Below are 20,219 nucleotides of genomic sequence, written 5' to 3' on the forward strand. Positions count from 1 at the left end.
ACACATTGGAAAAGAAAAACATGTAGCTACTATTTATTTATTTATAAAAAGAACAGCAAATAAAATGTCTGTTACAAAGTGCTTACACCTTTTTATTTGTCCATATTTTATTGTGTGTGTTCAACAGGACATCTGCAATTACAGAACAGCTTTTAGTATTCAAGCGAGCTGAAAGCTGGGAAAGAGAGGAAAGCTGGGAAATTAAGTCTTTATTTTTTCACGTGAATGCGCAAGCGCCGTTGTGAAGGGGAGGGACGCTGGGAACTAGTATTGTATCAGACAAGGGGTTTGATTTTTTAATGAAAAAAAAAAAGGTTATTGGTTCTGGACATCTTTTGTTTCCTGCCAACAATATACAAGTGAATGAAACTAAAAATGTAGTCTTGTCGCTGTGTTTTAAGTTTTACTCTAATTTAAATAGAGTGAATGTTTTTTCAATGTTGGATACGCACACTTTTTATGGAGCTTCTGGAGAAATGGTACGTTGTAAAATCGACTGTTTTTTTTATGCTATTAAAATAGATTACATTTTAGTGCTAATTTACAGTCCTCCTTTATGCTTTTATGTTTACCATTGTTTGTCTAAGTGGATCTATAGTACGCGCTTTGAATAACAAACCGAAGTTAACATATCCTCGAATCTCTGGAGAAACTTGAACAATTGTTACGGTAATGAGACAAATTGCTTTGGGCGTGTAGTTTTTCTCAAAAAAATCAGTAATTAAGGTGTACTTTTTTAACCCAAAGATTATTGTAAATTCTGAACAATTCTGAACAAAATACTTATTTGTCAGTGACATTTCTACATTTTTAATGAAGAAATGCTTAAGAAAATTAAAACAAAAACAAAACAAACAAACTTTGGACGCATTACGGTAATGAGATTAAGTGGAAAAAACAACAACAACATTTCATTTATATAGCGCCCTTCATAACAAGTATCCCAGGGCACTTCACAGAGGGGGAAAAAAACAAAACATAAACAATGTGAAAAATAAGAAAAAACAATAACCTTTTCTTTACTGATAGCACAATGTCCTTCTCCTTTGCAATGATTATAATTTTTTTTGTTACAGTTATGCATTCTTAAATACATATCCACCACAGACATGGTTTTACAGTCAGTTGGTGAGAATCACCCCATTGGTCATATTGATGAAGTTAGGCATATCTTAGTCCAGACATCCATGTTCGACATGCCGTGTGAATGGGGTGTGGGAGTGGGCGTGAGAACAGTGGATGCTGTCTGAAATGTGTACAGCGGTGGTGTTATAAAACCTCCGAGTGGGTGCTTTGATGAATGAGAAGCACAGCACATTTTTAATTGGCTTTTCTGATCTCTTGCAAGGGGTGAGATACTGTACTGTACCTGCATTTGCATAGTAATTTGGTATCAAACCCGGCACTTGGCTAATCGGTTTAAAACCCCTTGTTTGGTTTTACACACTATCAGCATTTTTCGTACTGTACATTGGCACAAACAGTAAGTTGTGCTGTTATCATTTGTAACTTGAACTGTATTTGAGGACATTTGTGCAAGAATGGAGCAATTGGTATAAACCACAATGAAGTCATCCCCACTGCTTCCTGCAGGCCTGATGCGCAGTAAACATTAGTCTTGTTTCATTTTGATAACACCGGATATAACAGTGTATTGGCGTACTTCATACTAATAAAAATGAATACTGATTGTTAGAAAAACAGAGACATTACTAACAAATTTGTAGTAATTCTAGTTTATTTTCCTGTCAAACTATGTGCGTGTTAACTTTTGTTTAGAATAAGCAGTTTTCCTTGTGATTTCTAGTTCTGTTTTTCAAATATATGTATTTTTTTGGTGCAAAATTCAAGTGCTCATTTAAAAAGGTACTGATCTAAAGGTATTTTTTATTTATTTATTTTTTAATTTTAGTAATCGCCAATTATTTTATTATTTTCTCCCAGTTTGGCATATCCAGTTATTTTCAGGCTCAGCTCACCGTTACCACCCCCGCGCTGACTCGGGAGCGGCGAAGACGAGCACGTCCAAAGCGCGTGCCGTCAGCCGACCGCTTTTTTTTTTTTTTTCTTCACACTGCAGACTCACCGTGCAGCCACCTCAGAGCTACAGCGTCGGAGGACAAGCCTGCAGGCGCTTGGCCAGACTACAGGGGTCGCTGCTGCGCGGTGAGCCGAGAACACCCTGCCCCCCCAGGGCGGCACTCGGCTAATTGTGCGCCACCCCCTGGGAGCTCATGTCTACGGTCAACAATAGAATAGCCTGGACTCGAACCGGCGACCTCCAGGCTATAGGGCGCATCCTGCACTCCACTCGGAGTGCCTTTACCAGATGCGCCACTAAAGGTATTCTAAATTTATTTTAACGCACTTTGCAGTATGGGAGGAATCAGACATGCATTCATTTATAGTCTGCCTTTTGTAGTTTCTTTTGACACATTTGAAAAGCTATTGTTTCCATTTTGCATTTGCACACTATTTTAATTATTGAGACTATCGTGATAATCTACACCAGGGGTCTCCAACTCAGGTCCTGGAGAGCCCCATATCCTGCAGGTTTTATAGGTGTCTTTACATCAGTGGATAAAGATCTGGAACACCTATTAATCTTTACGAATTAAGCCAATAATTGGTTCAATCAAGTAACTGAGAGATTGGTTGAAACGAAAACCAGCAGCCACAGTAGCTCTCCAGGACCAGGTTTGGAGACCCCTGATCGACACTAATCAGAAGATTACCAATAAAAATGGACATGTGAAATTGGTTAAATATTCCCAATAGTAAAAACAGCATTGACACGCAATACTGAGAGAAACATTGACAACTGGGGGAAATACGAGCATGATGATTGCGGCAGCAAAGGCCTTAGTAGCCATAATAAACAAAGACAGTTGGACATGGATCTTGTATAATAAAATGATGACTTGAAGTTATTGTGTAAAGTTTCCTGTTTCTGTACTGCCAGATCTGGCTAGAACACTAACAAGTTTTTGGAAAGATGTGATGTTTTCAGGACAAATTTATTACAAGCACACTATTCAAAACCCAGAGCATATTCTGTTCTCTTATTTTCAGTGGGAGTACAACAGAGATCCCACTCCATTGCGTGGGTCTCAAGTGTTGCTACAATCTGCAGATTCTTGTTTCACTTCAGCAACTGCCAATTGAGCAACAGACAAAAAATGAAAATGCTCATGAACATGGCCTATTGCATAGCAAAGAAGGGCAGGTCCCTGAGTGATGTGGAATCACTATATGAAATAAAATGCTGTTGCAGTTGGAGAAAACTACAGCAACCATAAACGATGCAGGGTTTTTATTCTTTATATTTAAGACCTTAAAACTAGAGATCAGGAGTGAAATTCACAGGGCCAGATGTGTCGGTGTTGGCTCATTGCAGTAGTGGTTTGTATGGAAAGACAAGCCCAAGACAGAATTGTCGGGTTTCGAGGCTGTGCAGCAGCAGTATGAAAGGCAATTGAAGATAGTCTCAATTCTGTTAATTTGACCTTAGAAAGCATGGGCTTATTTGAATAACCAAGCTCAAAACTAGTCTGTAAGCAGAAGAGAAATGGTCCGAGAGAAAGTGCTGCACTTTACCATATATTATTTTGTGTTCTCTATGACAGTGTTTCCCAAAGTTTTTGATTAGTGACCCAAATGAACACAGAAATAAAGAACCCACAACACAAAATTATTCACTATTCAGTATTTTAACTGAAATACTTCTTAACCAAAAGCGACATTTAATTTTTGTAACTACACTGCACTATATATTGATGGACTATGTGGATGGATTGAGATAATGGGTGGTGGGATGGCAATGCATGCCTGTGATCGGGGGAGCGCACACGACAGAGTGAAATGTAAGCTTGGCAGAGGGAGGGGCTAGGTGAAAACTCTGAGTTCTGGAACTGTGGGAGAGAACCTGTGAAACAAAATCTTAACAGTGTGCTCTAAACGTCCTATTCTTTAGATTGTTTGGCAACCCGTCCGAAACCAACGTTGCACTGTGGGTTTCGTAAGGCCAAGCAAAATTAATGTTGTGGTTCCGGTAACAGTGTGGAAAACAATAGTGTAGACAGGGCCAAAACCTTTCGGAAAATGGAATACAAAAACTAGGTGAAGCAAGTAACGTTAAACTATTTTTAAAAAATGTTTGTGTTTTTTTTTTAACTGAATGAAAACTGTCATTGTGAAACCGTATAATAAAGTGATTTACCTTTTTCTGTGTGTTTTTTTTTTTCTTAATGTTTATAAAGCAACATGAATAAGTCAGGTTTATTGCACTGTAAATATATATTTAATGTATTGGAATGGTTTTATAATGTTCCGACTGGAAATATTGTTTTTCAGTTGTTTTAATGTTGTGCTGTTAACTACTGGAAAACTGTTTAGAATTATTAGCACTATACTGTCATTGTCAACTAGTGTTCTTAAGATGAAAGTGTAGGAACCCATAAATGGATAATTAACTTTTTCTCCCCAAAGCTAAGGCCTGTTGGAGTGATACCGCTGATTTTTGTTTAATCTGTTTACAGTAAAATCATGGGCCACAGTGTTGGACTGGGATCATAAAGGCTTTGTAAACACACAATTGTAAGTAACCTTCATGTGCATTAATGTACAGTAGTGTCACTGACTTTGTAGAGCCATTATCATTGTCATAGCTATCAATCAATACATATATATATATATATATATATATATATATATATATATATATATATATATATATATATATATATACATACATACATAGAAGCACAGTCAACTTTGCTTTAAATTTACGTAAACATATGTCAAACATAAAACTGCTTCTGGTATTCAAGTTCAGTTTACTTCAATCATATCCAGAGCTGTTCAAAGATGGCGAAATCAATAAAAATCACCCCTAAAGATTGGGTCAACGAGTTTGGCAAGGACGAATTTCACATCGATGGTAATGTGCTGTTTTGTACTTCATGCAGCAAGGCTGTAGATTACACGCGTAGGTACACCATTGTAGAACACATGGGAAGTGCTAAAAACATAAAATGAATTAAAGGAAAAGTAAAAAAAAACAGCAGGGTCATCAAACACTGAAACGGACCAATCTGTTTGGATCATTTCAGCGTCTTACAACTGCCAAAGAACAGCGTGAAACTGCTGTTTCAGATTTTGTCAAAATGGAATGCTCTATTTTAACAATACCCATCGGATGACGAAGACTAACTCTGAGTTGAACTAACATGAACATATATGTGTACCGTATTGCTTTGAATTAATGCTGCTGCATTTATTTTAAATTGCTAAAAACATCTGCGGTGCTTATTCAAGGGCAACGGTAATTAGAAGCACTGTGGTTTTTAACTAAAATGTATTACTTTTCTTGCTAATTCCTAAATATGTAGTGCTTCTGTATTCATTCCTACACCAGTATCAGTACATAGTGCTGTGTACCTACGGAATTCTTTTTTTGTTGTTTTGGATTCCATAAACTTTGCAGTAAAATACTGGTATGCTCAATTGTGTAATTGTATTATTTTTAAATACATTGTATTCAAGTTTTATTAAATTAATTTTGTTTCTATTTGTAATGTTTTGCCATACTGTGTTTTGTATGTTTTTATTAAGTGCTGTGTTTATTTGAACTGGTGTAGGGAAAACATAACGTACATGTTTCATTACTGAGAGATGTATTTATTCGAGAGCGGCGTCTATTACAAATCTGATATCTGAGTGCAGGCTTATTCAAGGGCAGCGGTAATTCAGAGTAATGCGGTATATATATATATACAGTGCCTTGCGAAAGTATTCGGCCCCCTTGAACTTTGCGACCTTTTGCCACATTTCAGGCTTCAAACATAAAGATATGAAACTGTAATTTTTTGTGAAGAATCAACAACAAGTGGGACACAATCATGAAGTGGAACGAAATTTATTGGATATTTCAAACTTTTTTAACAAATAAAAAACTGAAAAATTGGGCGTGCAAAATTATTCAGCCCCCTTAAGTTAATACTTTGTAGCGCCACCTTTTGCTGCGATTACAGCTGTAAGTCGCTTGGGGTATGTCTCTATCAGTTTTGCACATCGAGAGACTGAAATTTTTGCCCATTCCTCCTTGCAAAACAGCTCGAGCTCAGTGAGGTTGGATGGAGAGCATTTGTGAACAGCAGTTTTTAGTTCTTTCCACAGATTCTCGATTGGATTCAGGTCTGGACTTTGACTTGGCCATTCTAACACCTGGATATGTTTATTTGTGAACCATTCCATTGTAGATTTTGCTTTATGTTTTGGATCATTGTCTTGTTGGAAGACAAATCTCCGTCCCAGTCTCAGGTCTTTTGCAGACTCCATTAGGTTTTCTTCCAGAATGGTCCTGTATTTGGCTCCATCCATCTTCCCATCAATTTTAACCATCTTCCCTGTCCCTGCTGAAGAAAAGCAGGCCCAAACCATGATGCTGCCACCACCATGTTTGACAGTGGGGATGGTGTGTTCAGGGTGATGAGCTGTGTTGCTTTTACGCCAAACATAACGTTTTGCATTGTTGCCAAAAAGTTCGATTTTGGTTTCATCTGACCAGAGCACCTTCTTCCACATGTTTGGTGTGTCTCCCAGGTGGCTTGTGGCAAACTGTAAACGACACTTTTTATGGATATCTTTAAGAAATGGCTTTCTTCTTGCCACTCTTCCATAAAGGCAAGATTTGTGCAGTATACGACTGATTGTTGTCCTATGGACAGAGTCTCCCACCTCAGCTGTAGATCTCTGCAGTTCATCCAGAGTGATCATGGGCCTCTTGGCTGCATCTCTGATCAGTCTTCTCCTTGTATGAGCTGAAAGTTTAGAGGGACGGCCAGGTCTTGGTAGATTTGCAGTGGTCTGATACTCCTTCCATTTCAATATTATCGCTTGCACAGTGCTCCTTGGGATGTTTAAAGCTTGGGAAATCTTTTTGTATCCAAATCCGGCTTTAAACTTCTCCACAACAGTATCTTGGACCTGCCTGGTGTGTTCCTTGTTCTTCATGATGCTCTCTGCGCTTTAAACGGACCTCTGAGACTATCACAGTGCAGGTGCATTTCTACGGAGACTTGATTACACACAGGTGGATTCTATTTATCATCATTAGTCATTTAGGTCAACACGGGCAGCAGTGTGGAGTAGTGGTTAGGGCTCTGGACTCTTGACCGGAGGGTTGTGGGTTCAATCCCCAGTGGGGGACACTGCTGTTGTACCCTTGAGCAAGGTACTTTACCTAGATTGCTTCAGTAAAAACCCAACTGTATAAATGGGTAATTGTATGTAAAATAATGTGATATCTGTATAATGTGAAATAATGTATAATGTGATATCTTGTAACAATTGTAAGTCGCCCTGGATAAGGGCGTCTGTTAAGAAATAAATAATAATAATAATAATAATAATAATAATAATAATAATAATAACATTGGATCATTCAGAGATCCTCACTGAACTTCTGGAGAGAGTTTGCTGCACTGAAAGTAAAGGGGCTGAATAATTTTGCACACCCAATTTTTCAGTTTTTTATTTGTTAAAAAAGTTTGAAATATCCAATAAATTTCGTTCCACTTCATGATTGTGTCCCACTTGTTGTTGGTTCTTCACAAAAAATTACAGTTTCATATCTTTATGTTTGAAGCCTGAAATGTGGCAAAAGGTCGCAAAGTTCAAGGGGGCCGAATACTTTCGCAAGGCACTGTATATATATATATATATATTTTTTTTTACAAAAGGGAACTATTTGTAATATTTGAAGTAAAAAAAAAAAAAAAAAGTAAGTTTGTTTGTTTTATTGATTAATGGCACTGGTTAGCTTGTAACATGTTTAGAATTTGAGGATTTTAAGGATGTAATGCATGTAGGTCATGCGGGAGGGCTTGTAAGTTGTTTGCATCCGCACTACTTTCATCATTTCATGAATCATTGCTACAATTCCTATGTACAGTAGCTATCTGTTTTGATATCACACTGATAGTTCTCCACTGTATCTTAAATACCAGGGGTACAATGTGCAATAATACGTTTATATTTACAGTACTTTTCATGTGTTAAGCATTATTTATAAACTCAAACCCAGGTACAGTGTAAAAGGTACCATAGCAAACTGTATCATTAAGGAAGATTAGTAGCCACTGTGGTAGCACTATAACATAGACCGGCAATGCTATCATAGGCCATCAATGTATTGTAGATACAAAGTTTGTACTGTAACTTTTTTTCCTTTTTTGACTTGAATAATGATGGTAAAGCTTCAAATGAAAAAAATATATAAATGAAAGAATAGTTGTCCTTTTGCAGTTGTATGTGGTTTATAGAAATGTGACACTGTAGACTTTATGCTGGTTAGATTAGAAATGCATATTATTATTCTTATTTATTTCTTAGCAGACGCCCTTATCCAGGGTGACTTACAGGGCATATATAACAGCCCTTGAAGGACAAAGTCCAGAGTTAATTCTAGCTTTATCTAGATCTACTGTACTCATGAATGCTTGCTTTGTAGTCCGTCGGCTGTATTTTTAAAATGGATACTGTATGTGGTGGATTTAGGTTAATACATGTGACTATTGTTAACCTAGCGATCATAATTTAATTATTTAGCCAGAATGTTTAATATGTCTTTAAAGCTGATGAGAAAACAAAAAACCTGTTTCTACAGTGGTGAAGAAAAGCTGACTGCCCTTTTTATTTTTTCTCTCCCCCCCCCCCCGCAGGCTAACACTGCAGCAAGTGACATGGCCACAGCTTCCCCAAGATGTGACAGCAGTAATAACCACAATGGGAGATCACAGCTGTATGCAACTGGTATGTGACTAATGCATGTTCCTGGATTCATTTGCTAAACAAGGAGTTTCTAATTAAGGTGCAATATGAGTCAAATATACTGCTCTTACTTGTGGATATTTGTTTTGCACTTAACACTGCATACCTGCATTCAGATCGAGGAAAGATAACTCCGCTCAAAAATGCAGACCAGTTAATTAGCTCAAAATAAAAAATGTCTGGTTACTTTTATTTATTTTTCTGTTAGACACTGAAACTACTAAATCCAGCTCTCTGATTGGCTAATGAGCATTCCAAGCTGACCGGGTATCTCAGCTCCCCAGGGCAGTTCAGATCTCCTTCACTTAATCACAAGCATGATATCCATACACACACAGAACTCAGCTGACCAACTGCCAAACCAGACACAAGGAGAAATAAATTAGAACACAAACAATGAGTGACTTCCCTGAAAGTCGCTTTGACATATAGCAGGCCAAAATGGATAAAGAAGGTGAAGATGACATAAAACACAGTAAGAATGAAAAATACAGAAACACAGTGTATGTGTCTCCATATTTACTGACCTGGTTAAAAGTTTCATCGGCATCAGTGCTGGATTAAACTATCAGTTGAACAGTATGGGGAGAGCGAGAATATATAATGTCACCGATAAGTTGCAGCACTGTCCACGAATAACATACGCTAATATAAAAATGAAGGCAGAGCCATGTATCATCCCCCAATACAGCTGTCAGCCTTGTGAGGAAGGTGTGGTTCGATCTTCATTTCTTCCTGGTTAGACAAGGTCAGGAGGGGCAGCAAGAAATGAAGAGTGACTGGTTTGTGTTGACACAAGACAAAAACGGGCTTCACTATATCTCTTTCACATTCAAACAGGAGACTAAGTCATAAGAACACCATGGGAATGAATAAAGGTAGTCTCTGCGGTTTCATGGTTGAGAAACTGGGAGATCCTCAGTACCCTGTGAAAAGCTTCAAGTAGAGTAAAACGTCGCAAATCTGAACGCCTCTGGGGATATACTTTCAGTTTGGAATTGTGGTCGTTCGGATTTGTGATTTTTAGTTCTTGTCCAATATCTAGTTTCTTTCTTGAATAAGTATGGTGTGTTGCATAGACAATACCAATATACAGTGCTTAATGGGGAAAAAAACTACAGTACTGCACATTTAAACACTGTTATATAAGTTTAAAACAACAATACGATTGAGTACATAGTACAGTACTGAAACGGTTTCAGAGTTTGTAGTAGCAGGCTACATCACTCTCAAAAGAAAAAAAGCCTAATATATAGTACAGTACGCTAGAAAAACAACACTACAGCACATACCTTGTGTTTTAATGTCCTTGGGTGAAAAAGTCCTTTTATAGTTTTTTGTATCCCTGACAACATTCTCTTTGATGCAGCATTCTGCTGCAAATTTCACAGTAGCAAGAAAGTGCTGGCTGGGATTCTGCCCACAATTATCACTTTCACTGCCTCTCTAGAGTTGGGGTTGGAGTATGATGTTGAACGGTCTCCGTCACTGGAGTCATCGTTGTTCTCTACGGTTGGCTGCGTAACATAATTCACAGTGTCTTTTTCAGTTAAATAAGTGCCATCTAAATTGTCATCAGACCTTATCCATTCATCAACTTAAGCCACATCAACATCATTTCCCACTACAACTCTTGCTAAATCCGCAAGGTTTTCATTCTCCATAGCGGGTGCACTTAGCACGTTCTTCCACGCATTTGCCAGGCCTGTGGCTTTCACAAGTGTGAAGCACAAGTGTAGATGACATAACGTAAGGTAACACTTAAGTACTGTACACTTTGCAGTGATACTCTTTCTGATGAACTGCTGTCTGGAGCGGGCTCTGATCCATTGAAAACGTGGAGCAGGAGTTTGCATCTGTAGAGGGTTTTCAAAGCCTGTCGTACCTCCTGGTCAACCAACTGAATTTTACAATTTGTGTTTGGGGAAAGAAACATGCAGCAAATCTTCCCATCCTATGATTGAAGCTCCTCGGGATGTCCCGGGCAGTTATCACACAGCAGCACAGCATTCATTTTTAGTTTAAGTGAGTTTTGATGAACTGTTACGGCACGCACAAAATCGTTGTGAAACCAGTCTTTAAACAGTTCTTTATTCATCCACGCACTTTTTTGGGCTGCATATCTCTCCGGCAGGTTTTGCATGTTCACGTGTTTAAAACATCTAGGTGATTTGGATTTGCCTATCAACATCAGAGGCAGTCAATGTGTTCCAGTAGTTGGCACATGGCAGCAAAGTACACGCACCTCGCACCTTGTACCCCTTGGCATGCTTTTCATTTCGGGATGCAAGTGTTTTGCTTGGCAAAGTTCTCCAGTACAGTGCTGTTTCATCTGCATTATACACTTGCTCCAAAGTTAGCCCGTGTTCTTCCATAACTTGAAGTTTTTCACAGAAAGAATCAATTCCCAACGTGTTAGCAGACAGCTGCTCACCTTCGATGTCTAGCTCCCTAATACCGTGATGTTCTTTAAAACGCTTTAGCCAGCCTGTGCTTCCAGTGGAATTCTCAGCATCATTGGGTTTGTTTCCATGCAAAAAAGTCCTTGCTTGTTCACAAAGAATTGCACCAGACAGTGTGGAGTGCCACGGGATTGTGCTTGCACAAACAAGGACCACATTGCATTATCCAGGTTTATCACCTGAAGTTTGCAGTGATTTTCCTTTCATTGCACTCACCGAATCTACATTTTGCATAAATGCTTAAATCATCTCACGACTTTTTTTTAATGTCAGAAACAGTGCTTTTACGAATTCCGAAATCGTCTGCGATCTTGCTTTGACTGTCAACATGAATAATTTGTTCAAGAACTGTCTGTTTTTCTTTTGTGTTAGTTGAATTTACTTTCATTTCGGTGCAGCCATTGTAATTTAAACCTTGTTTTAATGATATACTCTGTTTACTGGCACTGAACTAAAGTAGCTTTACCTTTTGCAGTTATTACAGGTTTTGCACATGTACACTGTTTCCTGGGTAATCTCTGCTGCCACTAATCTGATTGGCTGAATCTACATATATGCCTACAGTACTACAAAATCTCGGGACACCAACGTTGTTTGGATTTTTGATCAGTCCCGATTTTATTGATGTCTGGATTTGCAATGTTTTACTGTACCTTGAAAAAAAAGATGTCCAGTTCAAGCACATGAACCGCTGTAGCCTGCCTCCCTGCTAACATGTTGCTGCCACCAAGAGTAGAACAAACCAAACTGCCTTGCTTGCATCAGTGCACCATCAATGGAAATGTTAATTTTAATATTTATCAAAATGAAAAGTAAAAAAAAATGTAAATTTAATATTTGTCTTCAAAGAAAACATTACATCTATTGAAGGTTTTGCTTATTACAGTAAACATTTTGCAGGTGCATTAACATGAAAAGCAGATCTAATGGAACAGGGATTTAATGCTGTCTAACAGCTGAAAGTCTTCCAGAATGGCACAGCAGAACACTGAGGAGGGAACCCACTAAGTTACACAGTCACAGTCAGACTGCAGCATTTATTGTGTGCACATGTATGTGTCGTACTCAGTTGCACAATGATCTGCAGATATTAAACGCTAGTTATGCTGAACAGTAATACACAGTTTTTAATAATTTAAGTCATTATATAAACATAATTGTGGTATGGAGTGGGGTGCTTTGTAAAGCAGCTTATCAGGAATGTAACGGTCTGGCCTTATACTTAATGAATGACATTACTACTGGGTCCATAGTTATTTTTCAAAAACCTTGTATTGCTGTACAAGATTTAGTTCCAGGTCCAGATGGGTTTAATAGAAGTGTTGTCACTGTTGCATACATTTCTTAATACCATCTGTTTTGGTTTGTTTTAACAGTTTCCTGTGCCAAATTTAAAAGGAAAAAGAACTGGTTTGGAACTGCGATCTATGTTGAAGTAGCAGCTGACGGAGAAGCCAAGAAAACTGCAAAATCCAGCAGTTCTTCTCATCCAAAGTGGGAAGAACGTCTTACAGTGTAAGAACCACACATCTGTTTTACAAACCTTTTGTGCAGACCTTGGTTTGGTCCCCCCCAGCTGGTCTATATGCCCCATTATGCTTTCCACTTTTTGCCCCCCTGGACACTGCAGGATATAATATAATGACTATCCTATAAGATTATGGAAGTTTTCTTCACAAACAAATATGTTTTTCATTCTCTTCTAATCTAACCCGGGTCCGGAAGGAAGTTGGCTACGATTTGCTATGTGATGTAATTGCTCGCGCTCATGGCCTCAAGGCGTCGGCGGCATGCATTCATTTTTCATTGATAGTTCATCATTGTCCATAGTTGCTCTATAAACCTTTTCACAGTGGATTGGCAGAAAATTATATTCGATACTTTCTGGTTGAAATGTACTCTAAGAATTGCTGTTGCGTTGCTTAAATATGCATTTATCTGGAAAGACATGATTAGACAATGTTCTAAATTAAAATTATTAATGTTTTTTTTTTTTTTTCTAACACATTTTCATTGTATGTAAATATTGGTATTAGTTTGGTTTAAGCTTTCATTCTTTGGTCGCCGTCTGGTTTTTAAAGAGAATGTCCGTTGCAGTTTGCACCCCTAGCCTGCATGCATTACATAAGAAAAAAAACGATGTTGACAAAGCACAGCACGCTATCTCATTGTAAACACTCAGTTACTGCCTGGTTTTTCTCATCCATGATGCTATTTGAGATAGTGAATGTTCAGTGATGACACAACTTAGTTCCGCCTCGTTTCTTCTGTTGTAAGTTTGCCCCTCTTGTTGTTGTTCCAACAGAAGTTGATTGGAATAATAAATCAGACTGCATAGTTCTACAAAACTATTTGAAGAGGAATAATTCATCCTGTTCTTTGTGGTGTGTATTAAACAGATATGAAGACTTGAAACTATACAATTCAGTGCAGTGTTTCTATCTCAGAAACAATACATTGTGAAGTCTTTGAGAGTACAATGAGTGTTGGCAGACTGCAGTCCACCAAGAATATCCTTCCAAAGTCATGCAATCAATGACTTGCAAGGCTATATATGACACTTAGCTGAAGGAACTAGGTAGGTCTAAGGACTAACATCTTGTTTTGTTTTTGTCTGCAGGAATGTAACGCCACACACCGTATTGGAGTTCAAAGTATGGAGCCATCACACTTTAAAAGCAGATGCTTTACTAGGAAAAGCCACTCTAGATATAAGCCAGGCCCTGGAATTGCACAATAGAAAATGTAGGTTTTCAGTTTCTTACTCCTGCTGACATTTCCCATATTAACATTAAATGCAAGCAAAACGCATTCTGCTATTACTGATCTGTTTTAGATTTCTCAAATGTGAGCGTTTAGTTCCGCCTTAATCTTAGCACAAGCTTAATGTTGGAATGATCATTTCAAACACATGACTGATGTCTGCAGAAATGCATTACAAAAGCAACTGTTTTTTTGTTGTTGAAATGTTGTACAAATGTCTTAGATTTCAATTTAATGTATAGGCCAGCTATTACCTTGTTTCCACTGCACATCCCAAACAAGGCGTCACACAGAATTGATTCAAATTGATTTAGAACAAAAGCAATGCACGGGAAAGTGAAGCATAGTTTTATTATATATAAAGCGGTGCTATACCAACAAGGCACAGACCTGGAAAGTAACAATGTTACCTTTTCATCTCTTCACTCTTAATACAACACTGAAGGAAATTGTATGTATTTAGATTGCATTTTGTTTAACTTTAAAACCTATTATATTTGTAGTTAGCCTCTGTGATTTAACGCGTTCATTTCTCTGGAGATTCATTTTTTTTAACACGCCTTAATCACACTCCTCTGTCTTGATCCTCTTAGGGCCATTTTAATATCCGTGAGTGTAGTCAGCGTTTGCATAGAAAGTTAGTCATATAACTGCATTATGGGGCAAAGTACTAAAAGTGAAGGACTTGTGAAGGGGAAGTTTATTATAAATGAACTTTCTGATGTATCTGCTGTCAAATTTGAGTTTCAGTATCACAAACGTAGGCTACATCTAATCTGAAGTATCACCTGCGTGCTGAACACTCTTTCACATCTCAAAATACATTTTCTAGCAACAACACAACAAGAAACCTATCAGTTTAGACAAAGTACACTTTGTTTTTTTAGTTTTTTTTTAGAAATTCCGCATTGCTGCAAGCCCATCAATCAAGCTAACTATGATAATATAACCTATATATTCGCATCCTGAGCCATTCTAAAAAAAAAAAAAAAAAGGCATAATACCACAGTAGTGACGTCAAAAAGTGATAATTCCTCTAGAGGAAAATATTCTTGCTCTTTGACCCATTCGACTCCTCGAGACCATCACTTTCAATTCAGAGAAACGGATAACTTAGAGAAACGGATAACGACATAGAACGTCTACACAGCACTGAAACACTGTTGAAAAAAAAACAAACTGTACTGCTGAACCTCGTCTTCTTTAATGTTAGTATCACAAGGGTATCCATGTATTTTAAAAAAAAATAATAGATGGGCCTCTTCAGTGCGTTACAGGAAAACAATTCCATCTCAGGTTTCTGTGCCAGTTTATAAATTACTCGACCTTCAGTCTTATGACGAATATAAATTTATAAAAAAAATATAAAAAAGCCTGTGTCTTGATAAATAATCTAGTTATAAATACAGACACAAACAAATATGTTTTCAAACAGGGTTTAAAAGATTAAATTGTGTTAGCATTCCTGATATGAATCAAGAGCAAGTTCCAATGATGAGGGGCGTTATAACTAAATGCCCTGACTCCGACAGTGTTGAAACGAATTTTAGAGACTGTCAGAAGATTAGCATTTTCTGATCTCAGGGAACGACCCGGGACATATGGGGTCAGCAGAAGATAAGAAGGTCCAAGACCATGTAAGGCCTTATAGGTAATAAGAACTTTAAATTATTATTATTATTATTATTATTATTATTATTATTTATATTAATAATAATAATAAAAATAATAATAAAAAATAATTAATATCAGTAATAAAACATACTTGAATGAGCTGGATGCAGTAATTATTAGTTAAATATGCGATAAACCAAGATTGACTATGATAAAAAAAATAATCGCGAGATTAATCACAATTAATTTTTGTATTGCTTGACAGCCTGTGTGTGTGTCAGCGTGTGGGTGGGTGTGTGAGTGAGTGTGTGTCTCAGTGTCTCTACGGCAATGCAAGCGTTCACATTTCTTTCAGCCAAACTATATTTAAATGGCTTACCAAATGAAATTCATAATTTTGCTTCAAAGAGGTTTAAATACTTGACTCCCGCTCGTTTATATTCTTCATCAAAATCTCTTTATTGATTTAAAAAAAGGACATAGTTGTAAAACAAACAACCCGTTTCGACACTAACATGTCTTCATCAGGTATATTAACACCAGCAGAATACGTAAACCCCAGTTTCTTGCAACAGTTGTGATGGTGACCAAACGTGTGAGTACTGTTGTGTAAAAAAAGTAGCTTAAAATGAACAGTTGTTTAGGAAATGTAGAACAAGAACAGCAACAAATGAAAATAGACTTAAGGTTTGTGTCTTGCACACGTGCCATTAACAAAGTGCCCTGAAAACGTAACGTAATTAATGAGGGGCTGTAATGCAGCAAAAAGAGCAAAAATTAAACAAACAAGGACATGAAAAGGTTACTGTACCAAGCTGAAAATAAGTTGTCTGTGAACTCCAGTAAACCAGTGTTATCTTTCGCCAGTCAAATCGTAGAGTGCAAAAATAAAGTTTGGAGTCAACACGAATAGATTGTTTTCATCTCTTGCGTCTTACATCCCAGTAGATTTTGTTACATTGTTTACCGTCAGGAGTTTAAGTGATTTAATTGCACAAGATTCCATGGTTAGATGATGAGCTGATAATATATGAGCAACGTTAGCATTATGTAAAACAGTATGTAGCGCGAGCTTTGCGCTAAAGTAGGGGCAGCTGTTGAACAAAGTTTATTTCTCAAACTGACCATTTAAAAAATGCGAAAGCAGAACACACAGACACGCGTGCGGTCAGCTGGCTTGCATTCCCTTCCCTTCTCCCCTGCTCCAGCCATGATGTACAAAGACATTCAAACTTGATTATTTCGACCTACAGCCACAAACACTCGCACATTAGTTTGTAGTGCTTTAGGGGCAAAAACAGTGTAATTAACCCTTTCCAAGAATCAGGTAACCTGATTCCTAGAAGCCCTAAAACCGGCTCTACCCAATGTCATGCTTAATAAATATATATATATATATATATATATATATATAGCTGCCTCACTGCTTCTTTTTACTGCAGTTTTGTCTCCAATATTTTGATTTTTTTTAAACCACTGTACGCAATAGTTTTGTCTATGAACTGTGACAGTACCTTTTAAATTTCTTAACATTTATTTAGTGGTACAACAGCCCCTGGTAATGTTCTCTGTTTTTTTACTCATTTCTTTTCTATTATAGTGGAGAATGTAAAAGAAGTATTAAAACTCACTTTAGAAAACAAGAACGGGATTGTACAAACAGGGGAGTTGACTGTTGTACTTGATGGCTTGACTGTTGATCAGGAATCACTACCTAATGGCACTGCACCAGCAACCAGTAAGTAATTTGTGTACAGTTCACTCAGACAAATTAGGCAGATTTATTAAAAACTGAAAAAGTAATAATGTTCTGTTCCCTAGAAGTTCAGCAGAATGGTGATGCTATTCATGAAAACAGAGGTGAATCTTCTACAGGGGCTAGAACAAGGTAAAACCCCCTTTTTTTGTTTCTTTCAAATATATTGCTTTTTTGGGGGTGGGGGGGGGGGGGGTGTTAAAACCAGTTTAAGAGGGACTGAAATACCTTTACTGCCTAAACCAAAGTAGGTGGAAGGGACTCTTCTCCTGCATCCAGTCCTGGCTGTACAGGTGCCAGCAATGTGAACAGCCAGGGTCTTGCCAAGTCTGACCTGAACTGACTGCGTGTTACACAACACCCTGCAAAGTTTACAGAAAACAAATAGCATTACGTTTGCTGGGTCCTGTGTTGTCTGTATGTGTTATATATTTTTTAAACATATTCTGACTTTTGACATTTTTAATCACATATCATGGGTCATAAATCAAGAATTTCTCAAGAGTTACTTGGGAGTGTTGGCCAGGAGACGGAAAAAAAAAGTATTGTAGGATCGCAGTGTATCCAGATCACGTTCCCTCCTGCAGCAGTGCTGGCTTTCTGTTCCCACATGCCACTCGTTACCATCGGAGCACAAGCATTGTTGCAGGAGACAGCATGAACTGGATACACTGCGATGTTTAGAAGAAAAGTTCTTTCAACTGGCAAATGTTTCCAAGTAAAACGCTGGGGAAAAATGTAAGTCCTAGTTGATTTACCAATTTTATGTAAGAATAAAAAAAATTGCTGAGATATGGGCTACAGCAAAGTTAAAGATCTGTATGCTGAATTTGCATTTACTGATTGATTCATTTTAGATCCACTAGCGGTGCTTCCAACGGAATCGAGTGTCAAGCAGCATCCACATCTTCAGGGCAGAGTGAGTCGAGTACTCCTCTTGTAAATGGGGACGGCACACCATCTCCCTCTCATGTCGCTGCCAGACCTAATGCAACACTGTCTCCAAAACCACCCAATAACCATAGTACTGGTAAGTATTTGTAATGCTGCATAGTAATATAGGCGCTAGCATTTTCCAATAGATTTGTGATTTGGGAGACAGAAAAAAAAAATATATATATATATATATATATATATATATATATATATATATATATATATACACACACACACACACAGTGTCTTGCAAAAGTATTCAGACCCCTGACCAATTCTCTCATATTACTGAATTACAAATGGTACATTGAAATTTCGTTCTGTTTGATATTTTATTTTAAAACACTGAAACTCAAAATCAATTATTGTAAGGTGACATTGGTTTTATGTTGGGAAATATTTTTAAGAAAAATAAAAAACTGAAATATCTTGCTTGCATAAGTATTCAACCCCCACACATTAATATTTGGTAGAGCTACCTTTCGCTGCAATAACAGCTTTAAGTCTTTTGGGGTAAGTATATACCAGCTTTACACACAGTGTCGGAGTGATTTTGGCCCATTCTTCTTGGCAGATTTGCTCCAGGTTGTTCAGGTTGGTTGGACGACGCTTGTGGACCGCAATTTTCAAATAGTGCCACAGATTCTCAATGGGATTGAGATCAGGACTTTGACTGGGCCACTGTAGGACATTCACCTTTTTTTTTCTTGAGCCACTCCAATGTTGCTTTGGCCTTGTGCTTGGGATCATTGTCCTGCTGAAAGGTGAATTTCCTCCCAAGCTTCAATTTTTTAGTGGACTTAAGCAGGTTCTCTTGCAGTATTTCCCTGTATTTTGCTCCATCCATTCTTCCTTCAATTTTAACAAGATGCCCAGTCCCTGCTGATGAGAAACATCCCCACAGCATGATGCTGCCACCACCATACTTAACTGTAGGGATGGTGTGTCTTGAGGCATGGGCAGTGTTAGGTTTGCGCCACACATAACGCTTTGAGTTTTGGCCAAAAAGCTCTATCTTGGTCTCATCTGACCACAAAAGCTTTTCCCACATCGCAGCTGGGTCACTCTCATGCTTTCTGGCAAACTCCAGACGTGCTTTCAGATGGTACTTTTTGAGTAACGGCTTCTTTCTTGCCACCCTCCCATACAGGCCAGTGTTATGCAGAGCTCTTGATATGGTTGACTGGTGCACCATTACTCCACTCCCAGCCACTGAACTCTGTAGCTCCTTCAAAGTGATTGTTAGTCTCTCTGTGGCTTCTCTCACAAGTCTCCTTCTTGTTTGAGCGCTGAGTTTTGAGGGACGGCCTTTTCTTGGCAGTGCCTGGGTGGTGTGATGCAGCTTCCACTTCCTGATTATTGATCCAACTGTGCTCACTGGGATATCCAAACACTTGGATATTATTTTGTACCCTTTCCCTAATCTATGCATTTGTATTACTTTATCTCTAACTTCTGTAGAATGCTCTTTGGTCTTCATTTTCCTTCAGATTCACAGCCTGACCAATGATCCTTCAACAGTGGGGTTTTTATCCAGACAATGTGACAGCAACTTTAATGGTTCACAGGTGGAGGCCAATGGTAAGGTAATTGTGTCCTCGTTGACTGGGAGCTTCCACAGCACGGGTTGAATACTTATGCAAGCAAGAAATTTCAGCTTTTTATTTTTCTTAAATATTTCCCAACATAAAACCAATGACACCTTACAATAATTGATTTTGAGTTTCAGTGTTTTAAAATAAAATATCAAACAGAACGAAATTTCAATGTACCATTTGTAATTCAGTAATATGAGAGAATTGGTCAGGGGTCTGAATACTTTTGCAAGGCACTGTATATATGTATATGTGTATATA

The 20,219-nt window shown here is 37.9% G+C and overlaps 1 protein-coding gene across 5 annotated transcripts in view; it reads left to right on the plus strand.

The window, feature by feature from the left end:
* The window catches only part of LOC117400357 (NEDD4-like E3 ubiquitin-protein ligase WWP1), a 57,361-nt gene that overhangs the window by 12,347 nt on the left and 24,795 nt on the right, over positions 1–20,219 (plus strand). Inside the window, exons 2-8 of one of the 5 annotated variants that reach the window (XM_034000192.3) lie at positions 4,539–4,596; positions 8,724–8,814; positions 12,671–12,809; positions 13,915–14,039; positions 17,272–17,409; positions 17,472–17,559; positions 18,285–18,457. In XM_034000192.3, the coding sequence (XP_033856083.1) occupies positions 8,745–8,814; positions 12,671–12,809; positions 13,915–14,039; positions 17,272–17,409; positions 17,472–17,559; positions 18,285–18,457 (733 nt within the window). In that variant the 5' untranslated portion in view covers positions 4,539–4,596; positions 8,724–8,744. The remainder of the gene's footprint in view (positions 1–4,538; positions 4,597–8,723; positions 8,815–12,670; positions 12,810–13,914; positions 14,040–17,271; positions 17,410–17,471; positions 17,560–18,284; positions 18,458–20,219) is intronic. The other 4 variants (XM_034000193.3, XM_034000194.3, XM_034000195.3 and 1 more) reach the window with 4 other exon arrangements.

This window comes from Acipenser ruthenus, chromosome 4 (assembly GCF_902713425.1).
Source record: "Acipenser ruthenus chromosome 4, fAciRut3.2 maternal haplotype, whole genome shotgun sequence".
Classification (NCBI taxonomy): Eukaryota; Metazoa; Chordata; class Actinopteri; order Acipenseriformes; family Acipenseridae; genus Acipenser; species Acipenser ruthenus.